This window comes from Passer montanus, unplaced genomic scaffold (genome assembly GCF_014805655.1).
Source record: "Passer montanus isolate IOZ18808 unplaced genomic scaffold, ASM1480565v1 scaffold58, whole genome shotgun sequence".
Lineage (NCBI taxonomy): Eukaryota > Metazoa > Chordata > Aves > Passeriformes > Passeridae > Passer > Passer montanus.
Genome location: NW_024370816.1, coordinates 1,655,433 through 1,677,101, shown reverse-complemented (window position 1 = coordinate 1,677,101; position 21,669 = coordinate 1,655,433). Strand labels below are relative to the sequence as shown.

Sequence of the window (21,669 nt, the reverse complement as noted above, 5' to 3'; positions counted from 1 at the left end):
AAGGTGAATTTCAGCAAAGCATACACATTATTCTTCATTTTACTGTTTGGCAATTTCAGTGTTGTTCTTCAGAAAAAACAAAAGTTTATAATGATTAACATTCTGTGCTGTGGGAAGCATACACTCTACAACAATACTACTCTTGTGTCACACTAGCCTTCCTCATCTATAACATCAGCACAAATAGTTTTTCAGATGAGTAACCAGCATTTCTGAGATAAGTTCTCCCTTTAACTATAATTGATAAGGTGTGATTGTGTATTTCAGTGTCAATAGAGGCCTCAGCGAGACTTACAAACTTCCACTGAATTCCATACCAAAAGCTCAGGGCCCAGCTGAGCGGAGGCTAGGGTTTAGCAGGCAGATGTGACACTCCCATTCCTATCTTCTTCTCCTGCCAATAGATAGTGTTGTCACCATAGTGCTCAGGGTTAGACCTTTCCTCTTCAAATTGAGAATCCATTTCCTCCACTCCTGGAAACACTCTATGTGGATCACATTATATTGGCAAGATAAACTATACAAACTAATAGATACATCTAAATGTATTCTCATGCATACCTGTTTTCCAATCCTTGTTAGTGGAAAATTCATTAAAAAATTCTTTAAAGTCACTTTATAATCGCAGCTGGCAGTGTAGAACTCTGACATGCCACCAGAGAATTCTGTGTTCAAACCTGTATTCAGACACTTGACAGAATCAAGTTCACTGTGGAGATGAACAATACCACACCTGTACTGCTGTCAACCACCATTCTCAGCTTAGTACCTGCTCCTTCTCTGCCCCAGCAGCATCACTTGCAGTCACACAAATCCTTTAATCTGCATCTCGTCCTCCTCACCTTTGAGGTTTTACCCAATATCCAGCTCCCCTTTGTCTTCTCCCACCACCTTCTCTCTTCCTTTAAAGCAGCCTCCTAAGCACTCCCTTTGCTTCCCTTGTCACTTTAGAGCAATTTTACATGTCTGATATTTTACTCATTTCACACTTGTAACATTATTCCTCTTTAATGCCACTCTACCTGAGTGCTGGAAATTATCTCCTACTTCTTTTGAGTCACACACCTTTCATTACCTTCTTCCACATCTTTCTTTAAAAGCCATTTCTTCAGCAGCAGTTCCCAGTTATGCTGTCCCCACTGGTGTGTCTTCATCTGGGTGCCACTGGCCAGAGAGGGGAACCATCTGGGCACAGTATTCACTCCCACTTTTGCTTGAGGCTTGATAGCTGCCAAATGGGCACCTCATCTGACAACTTGCTTAGGTAAGACCCAGGTTACATTATCTTCATGTCAGCGTTCTGTTATGACAGGAGCAGCTGCAGATATGGGGAATGTTCTTGCAGCAGGGAGGTGTTGGCCACATGATGCTTAACTTTTACTTACAAGCATTCCTAGTAGTTAAGACAACAGGACGTGTTTCTTGTTTTTGTTAAAACATTGATAATACTCTTGAAGATCTCCACAAACTGAAAAAACCCTCAAAATTTAGCCAGTAGTAAAATCTTGTGAGCTTGTTTTAATTAATTGTATACCACAATTGAAAATGTTGTTGATTATGTCTAGTCCCAAAGTGGACTTAAGTATCTTAGTGACAGAATCTTACCTTTCTCCTGCTTACACTGCTAATGGCAGAGCAGCCTTCTCCAGCTTTGGAGTTAGAAGACTGAAGTCCACAAGAGGATTTTCCTGCAGAGGACCTTCCTCTTCAGAAGCAAACTTGTGTCTCTTTGCCTTCAGGATCAGTTTCAGGCACATTCCATTTAAGGCACATAATTGTTTTGGTCAAAGGCTGATTTTCTTATTTTAACATGATAACATGCTTCTGCAACACATTTATCAACATGCCACGGAAACACAGTAGTGTTTGTGTTCTTCTGTACTTACACACATTGTAAACTTTACCAGCTTGTTCTAACATAAGAAGTGGTGTATTACTGGTTTTGTTCAATGTGATCAAATGCTTTTCCTCATCTACATGAGTTTCAGAAGTAGGCTGGAACTGGTCATTTGTGTTACCTTTTAGTAATACACAATCCTCATTAAAGTCATGTTTCTCTCTTCCTAGTGCAAACTGGAGGCATCTGCTGCCCCACCTTCTTTCTTAAAATGGCAAAAGCAGCTGGATCTAATAATCTGCAGGCAACATGGTGTTTGGGATGTGTATAGAGCTGGTTATGCTATCCATTTTATGGGCTTTCCCAGGTTAAATTACAGCAAGTACAAAGGAGCAGATTTTGTGAACCACTAGCAGATGTTTGCTGTGCTAGTTTTGTGAGGCTTGTAAAACAGCAGGAAGAGACCATGTGCAGAACAATTTTTTGTGATTTTGCCATCTCTCACTGTTCGCACAGCACTGGCTCAGTAATGATAAGATAAAGCTTGGGAGGTAAGCTTTGATTGTGGAGTAGCTGCTGTTGGAATCTTCAGAAAGCCAGACCTGTAAAGTGTGGTTTGTTTTCAAAAGCCTGTGGCTGAGACAGCTGGCTTACCCTGGAAATATATAATAATTTATAGTACAGTCAAGTGCTTGACCTCTTATTCAGGTATTAGGTGTTATGACATGGATGCTGAAGGTTTAAACTCTCTCAAAATTTGTTTTCTTTGGCTGTAAGCTGTGATAGCTTTGTGAAGCAGTAATTTGGGTTAAATTATCCTGTTAGCATGATGTCTCTGATTTTTGTGATTTTTTTCAGCCCCTTTTTGCTCAGACAAGAAAATGATCGAAGAATAGTTTCACGTAAAAACAAGAGTAACAGAATCTGTACATTTCAAGCATATTTTTCAAATAATTAATTTAAACCTGGCCCAAGTATATCAATGTGGTGATTTACTGTCCTCTCTTGAGACAACAAATCATTTGGTTGAAATAGTTTTGTAAGCAAATATATATTGTGGGCAGAGGAAGAGATTTTTAATACCAAATCAGCCTTGATCTGTATCTGTGTAGGAAAACATGAATGGCAGCACACAGCCTCTTGTGCCTTTGAAAGGTGAAGGGAAGTAAAGACAAATGGAAGAAGCAAAGATTTCAATGTTTCAGATGTTAAAGATTGAGCTATGTAGCAAGTGACTGGAAAGAGGGAGACAATAGTTGGCAACTTTCACAGGTTACATTACAAAAATCAATTAGTAAAAAATGTTACTTCCTTCTCTACTACACAACTAGAAAACAATCCTGAAAGAATAAAGTTCTAAAATTAACTAGGTCATATTTGATAAAACTTGAAAACGTCTACTACATTATCTAATTCAGCTTATGCAGGATTGCTCCTTGTCGTGCGGTTTCCTGTGTATGACAACATCTAGTTCTAAAGCAATTGAAATTAGATCTACAGCATTTATAACATTTTTAATGTGTTCAGCAATTGCTACCTATGCAGGCTCTTAGAGTCCATTCAACTACATAGGTGCTATTACCACTCTGAATCATAGCAAGGCTCATGCACGCACCTCTCAACTCTTTCAGGGCACCCATTTGAAGTCAAACACTTTAAATCAAAGGTTTCAAAGTCAAGATTTCGATTTTAAAAAGAAATCAGGAAGCTCAGTAAGAATAGGTTCAGAGGATACTGAACCATGACTTAATTTAAGTCTACCTTACACTAATTTGTGATTTTTTTCCTCCCATTTCCATGCAAATCCTAAATTGTTTTCAGTCTTTAAGTGAAGAAGACTGAATGCAATCTAGTTGCATTAAGAGTCAGTTTAGGGATAATTTTTTTCATCCTCTGAGACAAAGATCACAAATAACTTGAGAAAATCTTAATGTAGGTTCCTTGTGCTGTGTGCCCAGAATGTTCCTTCTGTTCCCAACTCCACTCACTGATGTCTTGCTGCTCGCCACTGACTGTGCATTGTCCTTTCTTGCCCTACCAGTGACACCCAAAGCTGCTCAGCTTCTGCTCATTAAGTGTTCTCTTTTCATAGCACCACAGCCATTTTTAGAGAGTTTTTAACCTCTCTTCACTTTTTAATTTGCAAGGGACCTGTCTCTGACTTGGGCCTGTTGAAGCAATAATGCTTGTGAATCTGCAGATTCCTTATTCTTTCCAAAAGCTAAGGTTTAAGATGGGGAACAGGAGAAAGTTCACATCAGCATTATTTCCTGCTCTTCTTATTTTGGGTAAAAATAAAATCCCATTGCCATAAATATACATTTATTACTAACAATGCAAAGTTCTGTTTTCCTAGAATCTAATCAGGAGTAAATATTCTATACATTCAACAGATAAAGGCTACAGCAGTGTTCTGTTTATTCAACTGCAAACAGCAATTTTGGGCATGAATAGTTCTAGACAGCATCTCTGTTCTCCTGATGTCAGCCACATGTGTGAAGGAGGGCTGTCTCCCTAGTGTGATGCCAGTCTTTCTCCCAGAGTGATGTCACCAAAGTTTGCGTTTCCTTTACAGGTTGATGACCAAATGAAGTTGCTTCAGAACTGCTGGAGCGAACTCTTAATTCTGGATCACATTTACCGGCAAGTGGTACATGGGAAAGAAGGCTCCATCCTTCTGGTTACTGGGCAACAAGTGAGTATGTGGTCTGAGAGAAATACTCATGTCTTGTTTTCATAATGATTTTCAGAATACCAGGAGTATCACTAGGTCAGAAGCACTCCTGTGTTCTCAGAGATCTTTTATAAGTAGTGTAGGTAAAATCACTTGTGCACTCTGTTTCTAGTCTGCTGATTACAGATAAACCTAAAAAAGCAGATATAATCATAAGCACTTTGCTTTTCAAATACTTCAGTAATTGAAAAGCAGCAGATGAGAAGTGTTTCTCAGGAAGTAGTATTTCCTTGGGGCTAAATGGTTTCTAACAACAACAACACTCCCAAACCTAATGCTTTGGGTTTAAGCATGTATAGTTTTCTTCCCTTCAGAATTGTGATTTACTGAAAAGAAGCAGTGGCTGTGTCAGAAACCTGAAGAATCTTCTGCTTACTACCTCAGAAATACCTTGCTTTTAGAGACATATGCACATGTGTGAGAAACTGGGCAGCTGAGACATCTAACCACAGGAAAATTATTCTGTCCATAGGCTATAAAGGCAGATAGTGTCTCAGAAACTGTCTCAGGGTATGCAGGGTGCAGTTTCTGCACAGCTATCCAGGGGTAATTTTCTTCACGTGTCAGATACAAGGATCTCCCAGAATGCAAGAGCTATAATGTAGTAAATATCAGGAAAACTGTGAGAAAACACAAAGGAAATAAAAAGTTTTGTCTCCACTATGCTTTCCAAAGCACAATGATCTTGACAGTAAAACAAGAACCTTATTCCTAAGACTGTTATTCTGCTTTTAAAAGAAAGAAAGAAAGAAAAAAAGAGAGAATATCAAAAGAAAAGCAAAGTGTGCCTGTACATTATGCTCCTGTCTTGAAGTGAAAACAAATGATGGCTCTTTGGTATTTAAGTAGCTGCAAACTGAACTGCCTCATTTATACACACATGGGAAAGAGCTCCTTTTCCTGTGCTATGCCATTTGTGTCTGCATGTTGTGGAATCTGCTTACAGCTTTAGCTATAATTTTAAAGATGCTGCCATTTCTTAACACTAAGAAGAAATGTTTGTAAGAATCAGAAGGATTTTGATTCTTCTGTTTGAATTTATGGTTAAGAAGTCTAGAGTAGAAGGGAGAAATTATTGACTTGTTCAAGAAAGGAATTGGGAAAACTCAAATTCCATCTATGGAACTGAATCCTGCACTTCATGGGAAGTCACTAACCTATATCAGATACCACTGTACTCCCAAATTGCATTAGCAAAAGTTAGTTTAGTTGCATTACTTTTGGTAATTTATACTAAGATTTATATTGGTGCAATTGAGAAAATGACTGATTCCCTTTCCATTTTATGCTCTGCAAGATAGACAATTTTACTGGAAATTACTTCATTTACCACACAGGATGCTTGTTTATAAAGCTATAAGTACATTGACAGGTTTCTGTTCCTGAGAGAACTGCTAAATTAGTGTCTCCTTTGTTACGTGATTAGCACTGTTTTAAAGGTACTGAGTGCCTAAGTCCCACTGAAATCATTAGAGGTCTCTAACTACCCTTAAATTCTAGCCATTGTCCCCATTTTCCCACAGTAGTAATTTTTACCTCATTAGCCACTTTTATCTTTCCTTGAAAATAAAAACCCCAGCTGTAGATGATCTCAAGGCAAAGCACAGTGTTTCTTCACTGCTGGACAACAGGTAGCAGGATGCTTGTTAAATGTACTGCTTGCAAATCAGCAGCTGGACTGGGAAGCTGTGCATTTCCAGGCAGTCTCCAACTAGGTTAAAACCTGGCTATGTTGGAACGACTGCATTCATGTTTGCCCTTCTTTGTGAACTAGTTTTAATACATCCTTCTTTAAATCAAATTTCCCTTTACTATGTCAAAATTTGTCATTTTGAAGTTGGTGCAAGCACCCCCAGAATCTCCCACCACCTTCTTTACTTTCCTCTTTGCACTTAGGCTAAGAGCAGGAGCAGTATCACTACAACAGCAACAAGAATTCTACAGTCAGTCCTTTTTCCCATTTCACAATTCCTAACAGCCACAGAGCATACTCCCATGGATGTATCACAGATTCTCTTTGACAAACAGGGAGACACCAGACCTGAATTACAGCATCTCTGGCTGCTGTTTCTGAAACCTCCCTGTAATGCCCCTGTTTTGTCCCAGTTTCACTCAGCTCTGGCCCCACTGGATCCTCAGTGAAAAGCCAGATTGCTTCCAGGAGCAGGCGCCTGTCTCCCTGGGCTGTGCACGGCACATGTTCCACACAAAGCTGCTGCTGGTCCAGGAGCTGCAGCAGCTGTGCCAGTGCTGTGCCACTACATGACTTCTAGGCAATTTCTGCATCAAAAGCATTTATTTTGAAGCAGCATCTTTTCAAATTATTTTCATAGGTAAAAATCATTCCTTGAAGAAACTCTTTTATTTAGATGGAGAAGGCTGGGTGAGCTAAGCAGAAGTTATAAAATATCTAGAATTGCCAGAGCTACAAATCTTAAAATCACAGGATAATCCAGACTGGAAGGAATTTTAAGGAGTCACCAGTCCAAACCTCTGCTCAAACCAGGTTTCTCAGGACTTTGTCCAGCATCCAAGAATGGAAACTGCAAAACTTCATGTGCCGCCAGTACCACTGCCTGACAATCTTCATGGGAGAAAGTTTTTCTTTAGTTCTCCTATGAAGTCTTTTTTTTTTCCCCAACTTACACCCAGTGCTCATAACTGTCCTCCTCCCTGAGCCCTGATGCAATGCACAGAGCCCAGGAGATCTTGTTAGGACAGACTGAGGCAAAGGTGGCACTGAGAACCTCAGCCTGGTCTGTGCTCGCTGCCACAAAATCACCAGCTGCAGTCCAGCTGCTGAATCCAGCTACAGTTCCACATTTTCCTGGTTTATCCCAGACTAGCAATTCAACATCCCTTACAAGTTTCAACTACAGCTGAACCCTTTTTTAACATTATCACTCCATGGCAGTTGACATGGACATGGACATGGATCTACATCACCCATGCCTTTTTTAACATTATCACTCCATGGCAGTTGACATGGACATGGATGGTATTTCTACATCACCCATCCTGAGTCATTCCTGGCTTCAGCTGCTGTGCACTGCTTTTGCACATCCCTGTTCAGTAGTGAGTTACTTTTTTAGACAAGTGGATCCAATACAACTGTCTCTTTTCCTAACTGTCAAGGTGATCCATCTTGGAAGCATTGACTCAGACTCTTGCACTCTTAGACACAACATCTGTTCAAATGTATTAATGAAAGGACAATTAAACTGTGTCTGTATCCTCTGCAAAAACTGTAAAATAATTCTGGGAAGCCACACTTCTAGACCCGGGCATTATGAGACTTTGCTAGTGCACCATTCTTGAATACTTTCTGATTACTGTCCTGATCCTTTCAGTTCCCACAGAAAAGACGGGGAAAAACCATACTACCATTTCATAAAAATTAGTTGATTAAGGTGTGGAAAGCACTCTGACACTTCTGATGAAAAGTGCTATAGATGTTTTTATTTCTGCTATCAACAAAGCACTATGAGCAAAATTACAGTCAATCACCTGGCTTTCAAAGATAATAACTTTAAACTGAGGACCTGAGCTAGATTGCCAGCTTTATTACCTGAGAGATCAAGCTTATTGTCACAAGTTAGCAAATTTAAGACCAGAGAAGCCTCACTCCTTGCTTTCCTTAATATATCCCTCCATAAAAGCTACTCATAAACACTGTCCTTTTTACAAATCACCATCAAGGTAGAAGCTGTAAGGGGGGAACTTACCATCACTTAATTGGAACATACCTGCTCTCTCCACTTAGACTGCACAGCCTCTGCTCCTCAGACAAAAAAGCCAAATCTTACCCAGGTCCCCAGGGCAGTACCACTGCCAGTGCTGTACTAGGTATCTAAAAGGGGCTAGTAGTTAGAAGAACACTTGATAATTTTCACTGGCTCAAAACCCATTACTTTAGGGCACTCCTATCACATTTTCATATATCTGCATTTCCCTCAAGCCACTGAGTTATGAGTTTTACTCAGTGTCAATCCACTATTCCCACTTTGATGGGGAAAAAGTGCAGTCAGCAACAAACTAGTAAGCCCTGGCCCTTGTATAAAAAGAGACTGTGTTTTATTTTATTTTGTTATTTATTTGGGGTTTCATAAATGAAGCTCTTTTGTGTGTATGTGTTTCAAGAAAGCACTTTTTTCAGATCATTACAATTCCTCAGCAGTTCCTCAGAAACAAGTTCCTCCCTGTGCTGCACACTTCATTTTCTGCACTAAGTACTGCCCCTCAGCAGTAGCAATTACCATTTCAAAAGGAAATAAAGTAGCACAAATGCATTTTACAACTCTCAAAATTTCATAATAGAAAACAGCCAAGGAGTGATTTGCAGTGTGGTGGTTAATTGTAAATCATTGCCAATATGCTCTCCACATGCTGAGTTTTGTAGGCTTGCCATGTGGCATGTAATTTTAACAGACCATTTCTAATTATAGAATTTTAATTCCTCCAACTTCAGCACTTTCCTCTTGTACTTTCTACAAGAGCAATACACTGCCAGCTTCCAAGACCCAGCACATATAAGGTAGATGCTAAAGCTCTGCACAGAATATTGTTGCCCGTGCATTTTCTTGCAACAGTCAATGCACAACATGTGAATTGTAGCCTCATCTTCTCCTTTTGCTCATACCTACACTCTACTGCCAAATATTCCCTCTGCTGAGCTTGGCCAAAGCCTTTCCAATTAAAAAGGCCATCCAAAAACATGTCTAAATCTCAGATTCTTTTGAGATCATTGAAACTACTGATTTATTTGAATCATCTCACAAATGCATCTTTACACCTGGATTTCTATTCTAAAGCACCAGAGAAAGAGCATGAAATCTTGATGGTGCTATCAAGCAAGATCATCCATGCAGAAGTATCACTGGAGTACAAAAGCACAAGAGTGTTAGAGGGAGTGGCTACAAAGGATATCCACAAGTCATAGGTATAGAAAGCTCATGGATATCTAGTGGAAACCTATGACTTCTTATGTTTTTGGAAATTAGTATCTTTTTCCTATTTGATTTGTGTTGTAGTCAGTGAGGCTTCATAGTTGTGGCAGGCACAAAAGCAGTGTTGGTATTTGAGGGCCAAATCTAGAAGTCCTTACATCAGCAAATAAACACAGGATTTGAATCAAGGAGGATACAAATGAGATCAAGCAATCATTATTTCACTATTCAGTATAGTATTACCTTTTTTGCACAGTTCCTTACTCTAGTGGTTTCTGCCAAAAGGAAAGTAAGGTTGTGGTAGTTGTTAAAAGATGAAGATATGAAGATATACTGGCTGCTTCATGGGGATGAACTAGATGTGCTCAGTTAAACTGGGTAAAACACATCAAAATTCAGTTATAACCATGAAGTGCCCTGAATTCAGGTTTTTCCAAATATTTGTTACATATTTTGAGCCTTTCATGTAGCTCTGGACATACCTACAAACAACCTGGTTCTAATTCACTTGTGCTTTGCTGTGTTGCCATGAAACCATCATAGGACTACATTTTTAAGTCTAAAATCCCTGTTCCAGTAAAAGTTCATGGAGAGAGCACCTGACATGAATCCTTGAACACCAGAACTCTTCCATTTTCCACATCCTAACTCTGTTGTCATCATGGGAAACACATTTCTTTTATATTTCATACACATGGCTCCTATGTGTAAGAAAGAAAACAAAAGTTATTTGCCTGGAGTCTGGCAGCATTTCTTCAAGCCTGTTAGTCCTCCAAAGCAGTCCCATGCTAGTGAACTAATCTGTCAACACAAACTCATGTAAAATCCCACAGGTGATTTTAAGCTTGCCCAGCATGAAAGACAAAGTTGTTCAGAAATTCAGTTTGAAGAAAGCACCACATGAGTCTGTCCCAACTGCTCTTGGAGTAGTGACAGTGATGGGATCCAAGGTACATGCAGTCTTGACTACCTGTTGTGGGAAAGGATTTAAAACAGTGGAGCAGAAATTTGGGTAAAATAACAGGGTCTTAAGGGGGAATGAACTTACATGGTTCAAAGCTCCTGAAGAAGCAGTTTGAGTTAACACAGCCTTGTGAGATGTTACCCAGACATTTACAAAATTTCTTCCAGTGGCTCTCTGACTTCTGATCAGCTTTACTGAATATCAAACACAGCACTGATTTTGTATCATCTCAATATCAAAAAAACACAAAAGTACATTATAACACTTTGGTAAAGAAATGGATTCTCTTGTACTCTGCAGTACTTTGGAGTGTTACTATTTGCATATTATAGTTAATTATCAAGCACCATATCATCCTAAGGGAAAGGGCCACTGGCAACTTAATTCATTATCTTCTATTATTGTGTCTCACATTAAAATGACAAGCATCTTATGCTGCATAAGTCAACAAAATTTTAATTAATATATCCAAACCTGATAACCAGCAGATACAAGCATATCTGTGGGTTTTTTCCATTCTGAAACCTCCTCAATTTTTGTATGTAGGCACCTCTTCAAAGCGTTTTCCATGTTTATTTGCTTAGAAATGTAACAGAAGCACTGTTTTTAATTAAAGAATTACATTAAAAGCTCAAAATTAGTTTAATAACCACTGCAGTTTCTAGTGAAACCCATAACTCAGGAAACAGTGGAAAGGCTGCAATAGTAAATGAGCTTGTTTGCCAAATACTGAATGCATGCTTCTGAGATGAGACTCATCCACCCACTGAGCATCCACTCGAGCAGGGCCGGGGCTCAGAGACCCAGGGCAGGTCAGTGGGGGCCAGCCCAGGCTTTCAGTGCTGTTTGTGGCCAAGGAGGGGGTGCTGGGGGAGCAGCCCCAGCAGCCAGAGGTGCTGGCCAGGGTTGCACCCTGTAAAACAGGAGGAGCAGGACGCTCCCTTTGCTGCACCTGGGCACCCACTGCCCCTGCCTTCGGACCCCAGGCTCACAGCAGTCTAATTTACTAAATCCAATAGGAAATCAATCTTTTATTAACTTGGACTGCCTTGATCTGCTAGGTTATACTGAAGAGAGCTACAGTAGGACTTTATTCCTTACTTGTCCAGTTCCTGTCTGGCTGAAAGGAATGGCATTCAGGGACAATCAGCACCTGGCAATGCCATCAACAAGTAAAATCACTCTAATCATATTCTGGAGACAATTTCAAGCTTGCTGAAGCATTGAAATGGATGGTGCAGTTCCACACAATATTTACTCATGATAACACAGTCACATTCTAGACATCAAACACTCCTTAATTTTAGAAGAAAAAGGGAACTTAATTCCACCATCAAGTGTTAGACTGTTTCGTGAGTATAGAGCAGAGGTGATACCAGAAGGCACCACCTGATTCCACCAGAAAAATTATTATCTGACCCCAGTAATTTGTCTTCAAAAATCTTTAATTACCATGAAACACCATTTGTAAATCAAAAAAACACAGATGCTCCCTTTATTTTTGGCTTTCCACCACAGCATGTATTTAGCCCAGGGTACAGGAGGAATTCACACTTCTGTTTGTGCAGCCATAACTTCAGCCCGTTGTTTACTTCCAAATTAGGTTATGTGGAAGCTCTGACAAAGCTGCTGTTTTCAAAAATGCCAGACAACATTCTCAACATCAAGATCAATGTGAAATGTAGTAGTATTAATTGGGATGCAAGAATATTTTAGTCATGCATTTGATTTTACTAAATTAAATCAATATACAATATGAAGTAAAATGTAAAATATAAAGTAAATGCTAAGATTTCATTATGCAATTAAGCATTGTGCACAAAATCCAAGCTGGTTTAATCTTTGTCTTTTAAATGTGCTTTTAATCATGTTGGAAGGTAAAAGAATTAATACACATTTTAGTATCAATTTCTGCATAAAGGACCAAGCAAGCAGAACAGTGTAGTCTTTAATGTGACCACTTTTTCAGAATAGACATTAACTGAGGCTTTTTCATGCACAGTTGCTTTTGTATAAACTGATTGACACCTTTGGGGGTCGTCTTTCCACTGACTCATAATTTTGCTCACTCTTGAAAAAAGCCTTCTGCACACCTACTATTCTCTAGTTAAAGCTGAAAATTCAACTCATCATATTTACACAATTAAAAAAAAAATCCATTCTGCGTTGTTTTTAATTGCAAATCCTACTCAAGGGACCAATTCTCCTGCTTAGGAGGCAGCCCCGTGCCTTCTACTAGAGAACCAACTGCAGTCAATTATGGTAATGAAATGTCAATAAATATAAAAATTTAATACAGCCTGTTCCTGGTGAGTGGCAGATGAGGACTTGCCTCCCAGACAAATTTGCTGGTGCTGCAAATATTAAATGCACCTGAAAGAGGAGCAGGTTGCCTGAGAGCTCTCCAGTAGAGGGATGCTGGGAGATCCAGGCATCTACTGGGTTTTTCCATTATGGCATAATCGCTGCACTAAGGCCACTGATATTCTTGACATTCAGACATCTTAACTTCTTCTTATGAAGTGAGCAGCATATTTTCACCACAAATTGGAAGCTCAGTAAGGGATTTGGAGCTTCACCCCCCCGCCCTTAACAATTTCAAAAGAGATATTAAGTTATGAAATTTCATATTTATATGTGTCCAATTTCTCAATACAAAGTAGTTGAACCATGTCAATACATTAAACTGATCTTTAATTTAAAATTATTTTAGGTATGTTACTTTATTTTTTCTTATTATTTATATATATACACATTAAAAATATGCATAAATACATCTCTAGAAAGAGTGATGAATAAGAGATGAACTAGCAAGTAGTTTTTGAAAGATGGATAGGCTGATCAGATCATAGTTTTGACAGATTTCTTTTGCCCAGAGTAAACAATTTAATGTCACTACTTCAAGTTTCCCCAGGTGTAAAAGACAGCAATAACCTACCTCACAGGATTCTTCAGCATAATCCATTGATTTAATTGAAGCATGAACTCAACTCTAACTGCTCCAATACTGCAAAGTGTTGTTATTCTTAACCTCCATTCAAAAAGTGTAACCTCATTTTCTTCTGCAGTTACCTCCAATCAGTTTATAGGGTGCAATAAGAGTACATATAAATGAAATCTCTTATTAGAAGTCAGTAACTTATTGATTACATTAAGGTCATTACCAGGAAAAGTTAATTTTATTTTCTTTTAGTCATCTTTCTATCTTTCCTTGCTGCAATTCTGTCAGGTTAGAAGTATTGCAAATTTTACTGCTGTTTATACTTGAGTAAAATCAATTCAGTAGTTTTAAATAAAATAATTTTTAAAAAATCAAAATACATGTTACTTAAAATGTTTTTTTAAAAAAAAACAGATTTTAAGGGATCAGAGCCTGGAAAAACAAAAATTTGCAGTATTGGTTTGTTTGTTGTGGTGATACGTCTCAATTCTTTATTAACTACTTTATTATAGGAAATCTTAGAGGTGGGCTGAGAGCACTGATTCCATCAAGCAAATGACTGACCCAAAGCAAACACTTACCATTGTGCTTAGTCGTAATTTACAGCCAGACTTCACTCAGATGAAGTATGATTAGCAATTTCCCTGTAGTTCTGGAGGCTCCTACAAGAGAAAGGTGATGGTAATACTAGGGCATTTTGAAAATGTGCCACTGACCCATGGAGGTCTCAGCCAGCTGGCCAGGAGGGGTTCTGTGGGGAGCAAGCAGCACAGCAGGCCATGGCATGGGACAGGGGCACTGGCAGGGGATGTGGAGCACTCTGATGAGAAGTGGGCTGAGCACTGAAGCTGAAACTGCTGCTCAGGTCACCCCAGTTCTGATGCAGCAGTTACACCCTGCTCCACACCGAACCATTGCCCTGTCCTGGAGCCATCCCAGCCCGTCCCTTCACCTTCCCATCACAGCATTCCCACAGGCTGTGCCCTTCCCCACTGGTCACCATCCCGTGACAAAGCAGGCTCACCTTCAGAGTGGCAGGGGCTGGGGCAGCCTCCTGCATGGGAACATCCCTGCAATGGGACTGGCACCAGCCAGAACAGTGTCAGCATGCTGGGCTTGGGGAGGCTGCCCAAGGTTCAAGGATCACCCAAGGATGAGCCAGCAATGACAGGCCTTGAGTATCGTGTGCTTGTGAATTTTCTATTTCTGAGTAAGTGTATTAACTCCAGCTTTCTGTTGGATCTCTGCATACAAGGAAATCTCCCAGGCAGGTCAGCCTACCCCGAGAACAAGGGACACAGCAGCAGAGGCCAGAGCAGCACCACTTGTGTCCCCAGCCCAGGGGAAGGAGCTCTGTGTCACTGCTGGGCTGTCACTCACCTGCCACCCCTCCTTCCCCTGCAGGGCAGCACTTGCCAGAACAAGTGAGCTCCAATCAACTCCAACAAATACAGGGATTCTGTGTAGCTGAGGAGAACAGCAACCACCCACACAATACCTCTGTTTCCTGTGGGAATACACCGACATTGCTGGGCCTGAATAGATGTTTCTGGCCAAGTTCTGGATGGACACAGGACTGTTTCCCATGAATGTCACTGTGTCCCTCTGGAGCAATACAGCCAGGGTAGGCACAAAGCTCACTCCAGCTGTTGCTCTCTGCAGGGTCTCACTATTACAATGTGTACATTTGGAGATACCAAATGAACAAAACTGAGATGTGAACAGCTACCAGTGTCATAGGCAGCTATTTACAGCTTCTAAAAAAAGCTAATACAGACAAAGTAGCACTCACAGTGATGTCACGTACCATTAGGATATATGGCTTAATGTTGTTTTCAATATATACCATTGGGTTAAAATTGGTTTATATATAAAATAATCTTGACTTGGTAACATAATTAAATTAAGAGTGATTTCTATATCCAGGAGTATCCTGGTTGTATATGATTGCTTGAAACATCCTAAAGTATGGGCATGACAACCCAACAGGAACACAATTGTCTTTTACAGGTGGATTATTCTGTAATAGCATCCCAAGCTGGAGCCACCCTCAACAATCTTATGAGCCATGCACAAGAACTGGTAGCAAAGCTTCGCTCGCTGCAGTTTGACCTACGAGAATTTGTCTGTCTCAAATTCCTGGTGCTGTTTAGTTTAGGTAGGTACACTCTAATCTTCATACTTATTGTCTTTTTCTAAAAAAACAGTGAAAATATTTTGCTTTTCTTCAATTTTTTGTGAAACACATGATTTTGAAGTACGTTTAATGAGGTTCACAATAATCTGAGGATAATTTTTAAATTATCAGTTGCAGAGAAATTATGTATGAGGATTAAAAGTGTGTTTCCATGGAAATTACTCCTAAAACCTATGGAATTTTGTGGAGTATTATAAAGCTTCTCTGTTTTGGTATGCAAATACTGAATTTTCCAAACAAGGATAAAATTCTATTAGACATCCTAGAGAACAGTGGAAAATACAGATTGCCATGTTCTTCTATGATATTGAATACAGTTATGTAAAGCGCATGGAGTGGGGATATGGTTGAATTTTCCCTCTCATTCAAGGGCGTCTGTGGTAAGTATAAACAATCTTCTTTGCATATGATGGCTGTCACACTGTAACCCATCAATCAGGAATGTATCTCACAGTTTTTTAGAAGTGAAAGGAACTCCTAAAGTGCAAATTAATGATAATAGCTTTAGGACAGATCTGGCTAGGAAATAACCTTTAAAGAGAAGATTGTTTTGTACTGGTGCAGAGGACAGAATGGGAAAGATACCTATGCAAGACAAATTAGTTAAACCAGTGCCCTCCAATAAATCAGTTGAGAAAAATCACTGGTGCCAAGAATAAAAGAGATCTTAGGGAGATGGATTCCTATTGACTTCATGGGAAGACATTTTTCTGCCTGTCCTCTGCCTCAGGTTTGCACTTTGTTGTAAAGCTGGTCTAAATGAACTTTGCCCAAGCAAGTGGCTTTTTTCTGGCAGAGAGTTGAAAGGAGAAACTTAAAAACATAAATAAGGTCAGGCCCAGCCATGCCTCCATAGCAAAACCTCCTGTTTTACTGAAAAGGTGTTTTTGTCTACAAAGAGAGTACCTGAGCCAAGGACACAATGAAAGATAACAGCAGTGGTGACATTTAGTAATGCTTTCCTTTTGTTTTCAGTTTTTAAAAAAATCTTTAAATTAATCAAATTCTTAAAATAATTTTTTGTGATACAATTGCAAGTAGACTAAAAGAGACACTTTTCATCACACTGTAGATCTCAATTATAGTCTTAAATATGTCCCTCTTAGGTGTTACAGAATTTGAACCTGCTTGAGAAAATTTTAGATGAAGTTCCCTTTAAATGTAGGGAAGATAAAAGACCAATACTTCAGAGGTACAGGGGACAGAACATGCAGAAGATAGAAAAGATTTTACAAATTATAATGAAATTAAAATGATGCTAAGAGAGTGGATCATTCTGAGGTATGTCCATTTTGAATCCTAGGAAGATATGATGGATTTCCTTGGTAACTATTAATATTTTGTATTCAGGGCTTCATTGCTTGAATATCTTAGATTCAGAGAAGTGAAAGCAAACCATCTGTTGCAGAAATTATGTTTTATGAATTAATCTGATGGATAACAAGAATTCATATTTCCTAATTCCTCGCAAGTAGGTTTTTCAGTCATTATACAGCGGCACAAATAAAGCCTGTAGCTTTCTTCTTATAAAATATTTAGAGAATTCATGTCAGTTCAGAAACATTTTAAATTAGCTGAATAAATGAAGTGCATTTGGAAAATTCTCACATTTAGGAGGGTTTTTATTTAATGATTTTCATCAGCTGTTCTGGTACTTTTCACTGATTTAGGAATCATTCTCATACCTCTAGCTCTTCTATTTCTGCCAGGTACTGTGCTCAACTTCTGAAGCACTTGGGCAGGAATAACCTGTAAACTCATACCGAGCCAGGTTAGCCAATTTTTCTCTCATTTATGCTACTATAAAACAAGCTGATTTTTCTATAAATAGGAACCTTCACATCACTTGCATGTAAAAGTGATGTAGCTAAGACAGGTCTGACACCTTTGAAATTGATTAGTTCATTATTTAGCATACTGCAGAATTCCATTTGCTAATAGTCACAGCTAGATGTTATTCTGCAAAGAGTAAATGTAAAGATGTTGCCACTTGACCCACAAGAGAGAGGCAAATACTTAACTAGAATGATGACAAGATTGAAATTAAAAACACAGATACCCTTTCCAGCTTAGCACCTAAGTTTCAAATGAATAATGTAGCTGAAATTAAAAAGACACCTCACAGCCTAATAGCAAGTCAGGTTCAGAAGACATTGAAGTGTCTAACAATGCTGGTAGGCATTCAGCAGGGCTGTCAGAAGTAGCTAAGCATCAAATTCTACATAAATAACTGGGAGCAGTCATTGTACCTAAATATCTAGGTGCATTTAGTGCATATCTACATCTCTTAGGCATCTCTACAGAAAACTGGCCCTAATGCCAATAATGTATCACTTAATAAAAAAAAAAATTCAAAAATCTCAGCTGTTGACAATCTGGCCCTGTAATGTTTAACAGAATAAAAAGTGCTTCAAGACAGCCTTTTACATTTCTGAGAATATTCATGTGAGTGTTAACCAAGACAATGAAGCCTTTTACTATTGTTCTTTAGTTCAATCAGTGCTTGATTGAAAAATAAATGTTTACTATAAGGCCTCTCAAAGGCAATATGAAGTCACAGAATTAATTTATTGAGAAGAAGTCATTTGGTTTTTTATAAGTGTATAGATATGAGACTGCCTTATAAAGCTGTTTGTTATTCATGGCTGTACCGTCCTGTCTGTCTATCCAAAAGACAGCTATCTCCTTTAGGGCAAAGAATTTGGTCTCTGCCCTTTTTCTTAACTTTTCAGAAGTGATTATCTTAGTAAACTAACAGTAAAGCCATGTTCAAAACCCTAAGTATTTAGAATAATTTTTCAAAATAGAATTAAACTATATCAGTTTTGCTTGCAAGATTTTAAATTAAAGAGGTTTGTTATCTACTCGTAAGGATTTGCAAAGGGTTTTGATTTTTGGCAGCATGAAGGAAGATGCTGCTGAGGCTTAGCCAGATGCATATTAAGTGTAGCTGTCGTGGCTGGCAGCACACAGCTCCTCCTGCAGTCACACTGCACGGCCCCACCTCGCTGAGTGCAGCCCCAGGCACAGGAGCTCCCGTCCTTTCTCCAGGGCCACCTGCTCTGGCTGGGACCCTCTCACCAATACAGCCAACTACAGAATGGTCCAGCTGACTCAGCAATTAGTCAATAAGCCAGAATAGTTTGGTAAATTGTCTCTTAAGTGTGATGTCTCCAGTTCAGTGCTATAGAATAGTTCAATATGTAGAACTACATAATTTTTAAATTCCCTGTCTCAGTTGTAAAAAGCAAATGTCTTTACAGGTAGCTAGTTCTTACCTCTCTGTACATAGAAGTCTTTCATTGCAGTTCCCCTTGCCAACCCTTCTTCAAGTGATGTTTACATTGTATTTGCAAACCCCAAAGAAAGTCTGTTTTCTGGGGCATTCTTTCTGTGATTTCACATATACAGATATTCTCCCCTTAATTCCACCTTAGGGAGTGAAGTAATCAATATGTCAAACCACAATTTAACTCAGGTATGTCCGCCAATTTTTTCTGCAATCTAAAGACAGGTGGATAACAAAAAAACAAAACAAAACAAAACAAAAAATTAAAAAAAAAAAAAAAAAAAAAACCAACCCAGGAGCTCAAGAGATATGCAAGTATGGATTTCTCAACTTCTTAGTTGCATTTGACATGTTTCCTCAAATGAAGAAGAACCAACATGGCAACATGGATACGATAATACAGCAACTGTAGTCACACCATAGATGGGAAGTTAGAGGCCAGGCACAAATAGCAAAAATCAGAAAAAAATTAAGAAATCTTTGACTGATTTGACCTACTTTGATGAGCTCATGTCCAACACATGGAATGTGAATATCTGAGAAGGATGCTGATCACACAGTTCTGTAACTGTTTATCAGATTTACCACCAAATACAATAAACATTTCTAGCTTTCTAAAAGTTGGCTAAACTGAGGATAATGTGAATTCTTTGCCCTAATCCCAGAGTAAAAACACACCTAATTTTTATATAGGTGAAATTTCTATGACTACTACAGCCCACTGTACACATTATCAAAAAGTAGACCAAAAACTAAATACAAATTATTTGTCTTTAACAACTGCTGGCTTGAATCAGGAAACATTATGGATAGAAAAAGCAAATGTGTCAGTTAATCAAGCTCTTTGAATTTTCATTACCAATTTGACATTAGTTGGGAAACTCCTTTCTTTCCTTGTCATAAATCAGAATTAGAAAGAAAACAAATAAACAAAAGCAAACAAATCACCCCAGATGTGCTGTTGAATTGTTTAATTCTGGGGCTGAAATAGATTCATATGCTCTACTGGGAGATGTAATTTTGACCCTGCTAAAGCCAAGAGAATTTCACTCTTTTTATTGGAGTCAAAATTTGCTTCCCTATCACAAAACAAAATTCAAAATAAATTTTTATCAATTAAATTTGAAAAATTACTAAATTTAAATGATGCTTGAAGACCCAAATGAGTGCCTTAAATGGTATCTTTTCTGTCATTTTCATTTTATCATCCAGTATCTTTACAGGCTGGTCATTTAACCTGAAATCAGTCATTGTTTTCTCTTTATAAAAGCTTCCTATTTGTCCTGCTAGTTTTTATTACGTGAACGCAGCAAGAATGATTTTTCAAACTCCCATCAGAGCAGTCTGTAAAGTGAAATGCCAGTAAGAAAAAGTTGGACATAGTTTGACCCATGTCCAGGCACTTGTTGGCTGTGGAGCTAAATGCTGGGCTAGGCAGCACCTGACTGCTCCCTTATCACTGTCAGGACACAGACAAATGTACTTCATTTGAGAAATGAATGCTTTATCAATGAAGAAATAATTGCAGAACCACTATTGATCTCACATCCCACTTAACATGAGACAAGAGGGTCCAGTAAAAATAATAAACATTTTATTGTGGTGGACATCAAACAATGGGTTTTGCTCAAGCAACAGAAAAAAATACCTAGCAAAAAAGAACTCAGTTTTTAAATAAACCACAGTCTTATCAAGGCAGAAAATTCAGAAAGTTCATCTAGATCTGCAACATTCCATTCTGTTTAAATGAGAGGAATTAGCAAGTTAAGAGGAAAATTAGAAAAGGAATCTTTCCTTGCTTTTAGTCTCTGTAAAGTGTCAGAGCTGAGATGGAAGGTGGTATTTGAAGTCCTAGGCCCCACCATTTGCACATATGGAAAATAAATGTGCCTGTTAAGATCCTAATGCAGATGAAAAAGGATGAAATGAAACATATTCAAGGCAGACTCTACCCCCAGCACTCACAAGACTAGAAGGTGTTCCCTTCAAACACACACTCGGGGAGCAGCAGCACAAAGCCTGCCTGAGCTCCATTCCACCTGGTGCAGTAACTCACATCAATGCAGTTACACAACACTCTGCAACTGAAAAAAATAGCTATTGCACTTTTTAATGTCCTTTATGTAACATCATTTTTCTAGTCATTGTTCTATTAGATTTACAGACCAGCGGAATCTCTGCCTCAGGGAGCTTGCAGTCTAAATACACAGAAAAGATTAAAAAAATACAGCAGCAAACTATGATGAAACATGAGGTTGTCAATACTTTCACTTCTGTAACTTTTGCTGAGGATTTAATATCACAGTTATGCAGACAGGAAAATAAGAGTATAAGCACCAGCTGGAGATAATATAACAGGGAATGTTGACTTAATTTTTGTAATAATTATGATAGTTAAGAGCATTCAAACAAATATAATAGGAGAATGAAATGAAGGAATTGGTGAGGCAGGGGTTTTATCAAACCAAAAGGAAAACAGGAAAGAAGACCAGAAAATTAGACAAGAATCAATTCATGCAGAATTATAGATAACTAAGTGTGCTACAGATATAAAGATGTAAACTGGAAAATTTTGCATGTAAATCTTGATTGCAGATAAAGATGAAGTAGGTGCTGTGAATTTGAAGTGAGAAGCATTACATGACAGTCTTCCTTGGCAAGCCAGTGCAAGTCACTAATGGAGAGCTTATCCAGGCATGGACTTGTCATTACAGATGACTTCTCACCCACGGGGACAAACAGCACTTAGGGTTTAATGACT

General features: G+C 38.7%; 1 protein-coding gene across 4 annotated transcripts in view; it reads left to right on the top strand.

Annotated features, from left to right (window-relative positions):
• NR5A2 (nuclear receptor subfamily 5 group A member 2) overlaps positions 1–21,669 on the top strand; it is an 87,263-nt gene that overhangs the window by 44,683 nt on the left and 20,911 nt on the right. For all 4 annotated transcript variants that reach the window (XM_039726373.1, XM_039726370.1, XM_039726371.1 and 1 more), the window contains 2 exons: positions 4,413–4,532; positions 15,433–15,580. In XM_039726373.1, coding sequence (XP_039582307.1) covers positions 4,413–4,532; positions 15,433–15,580 — 268 coding nt within the window. The remainder of the gene's footprint in view (positions 1–4,412; positions 4,533–15,432; positions 15,581–21,669) is intronic.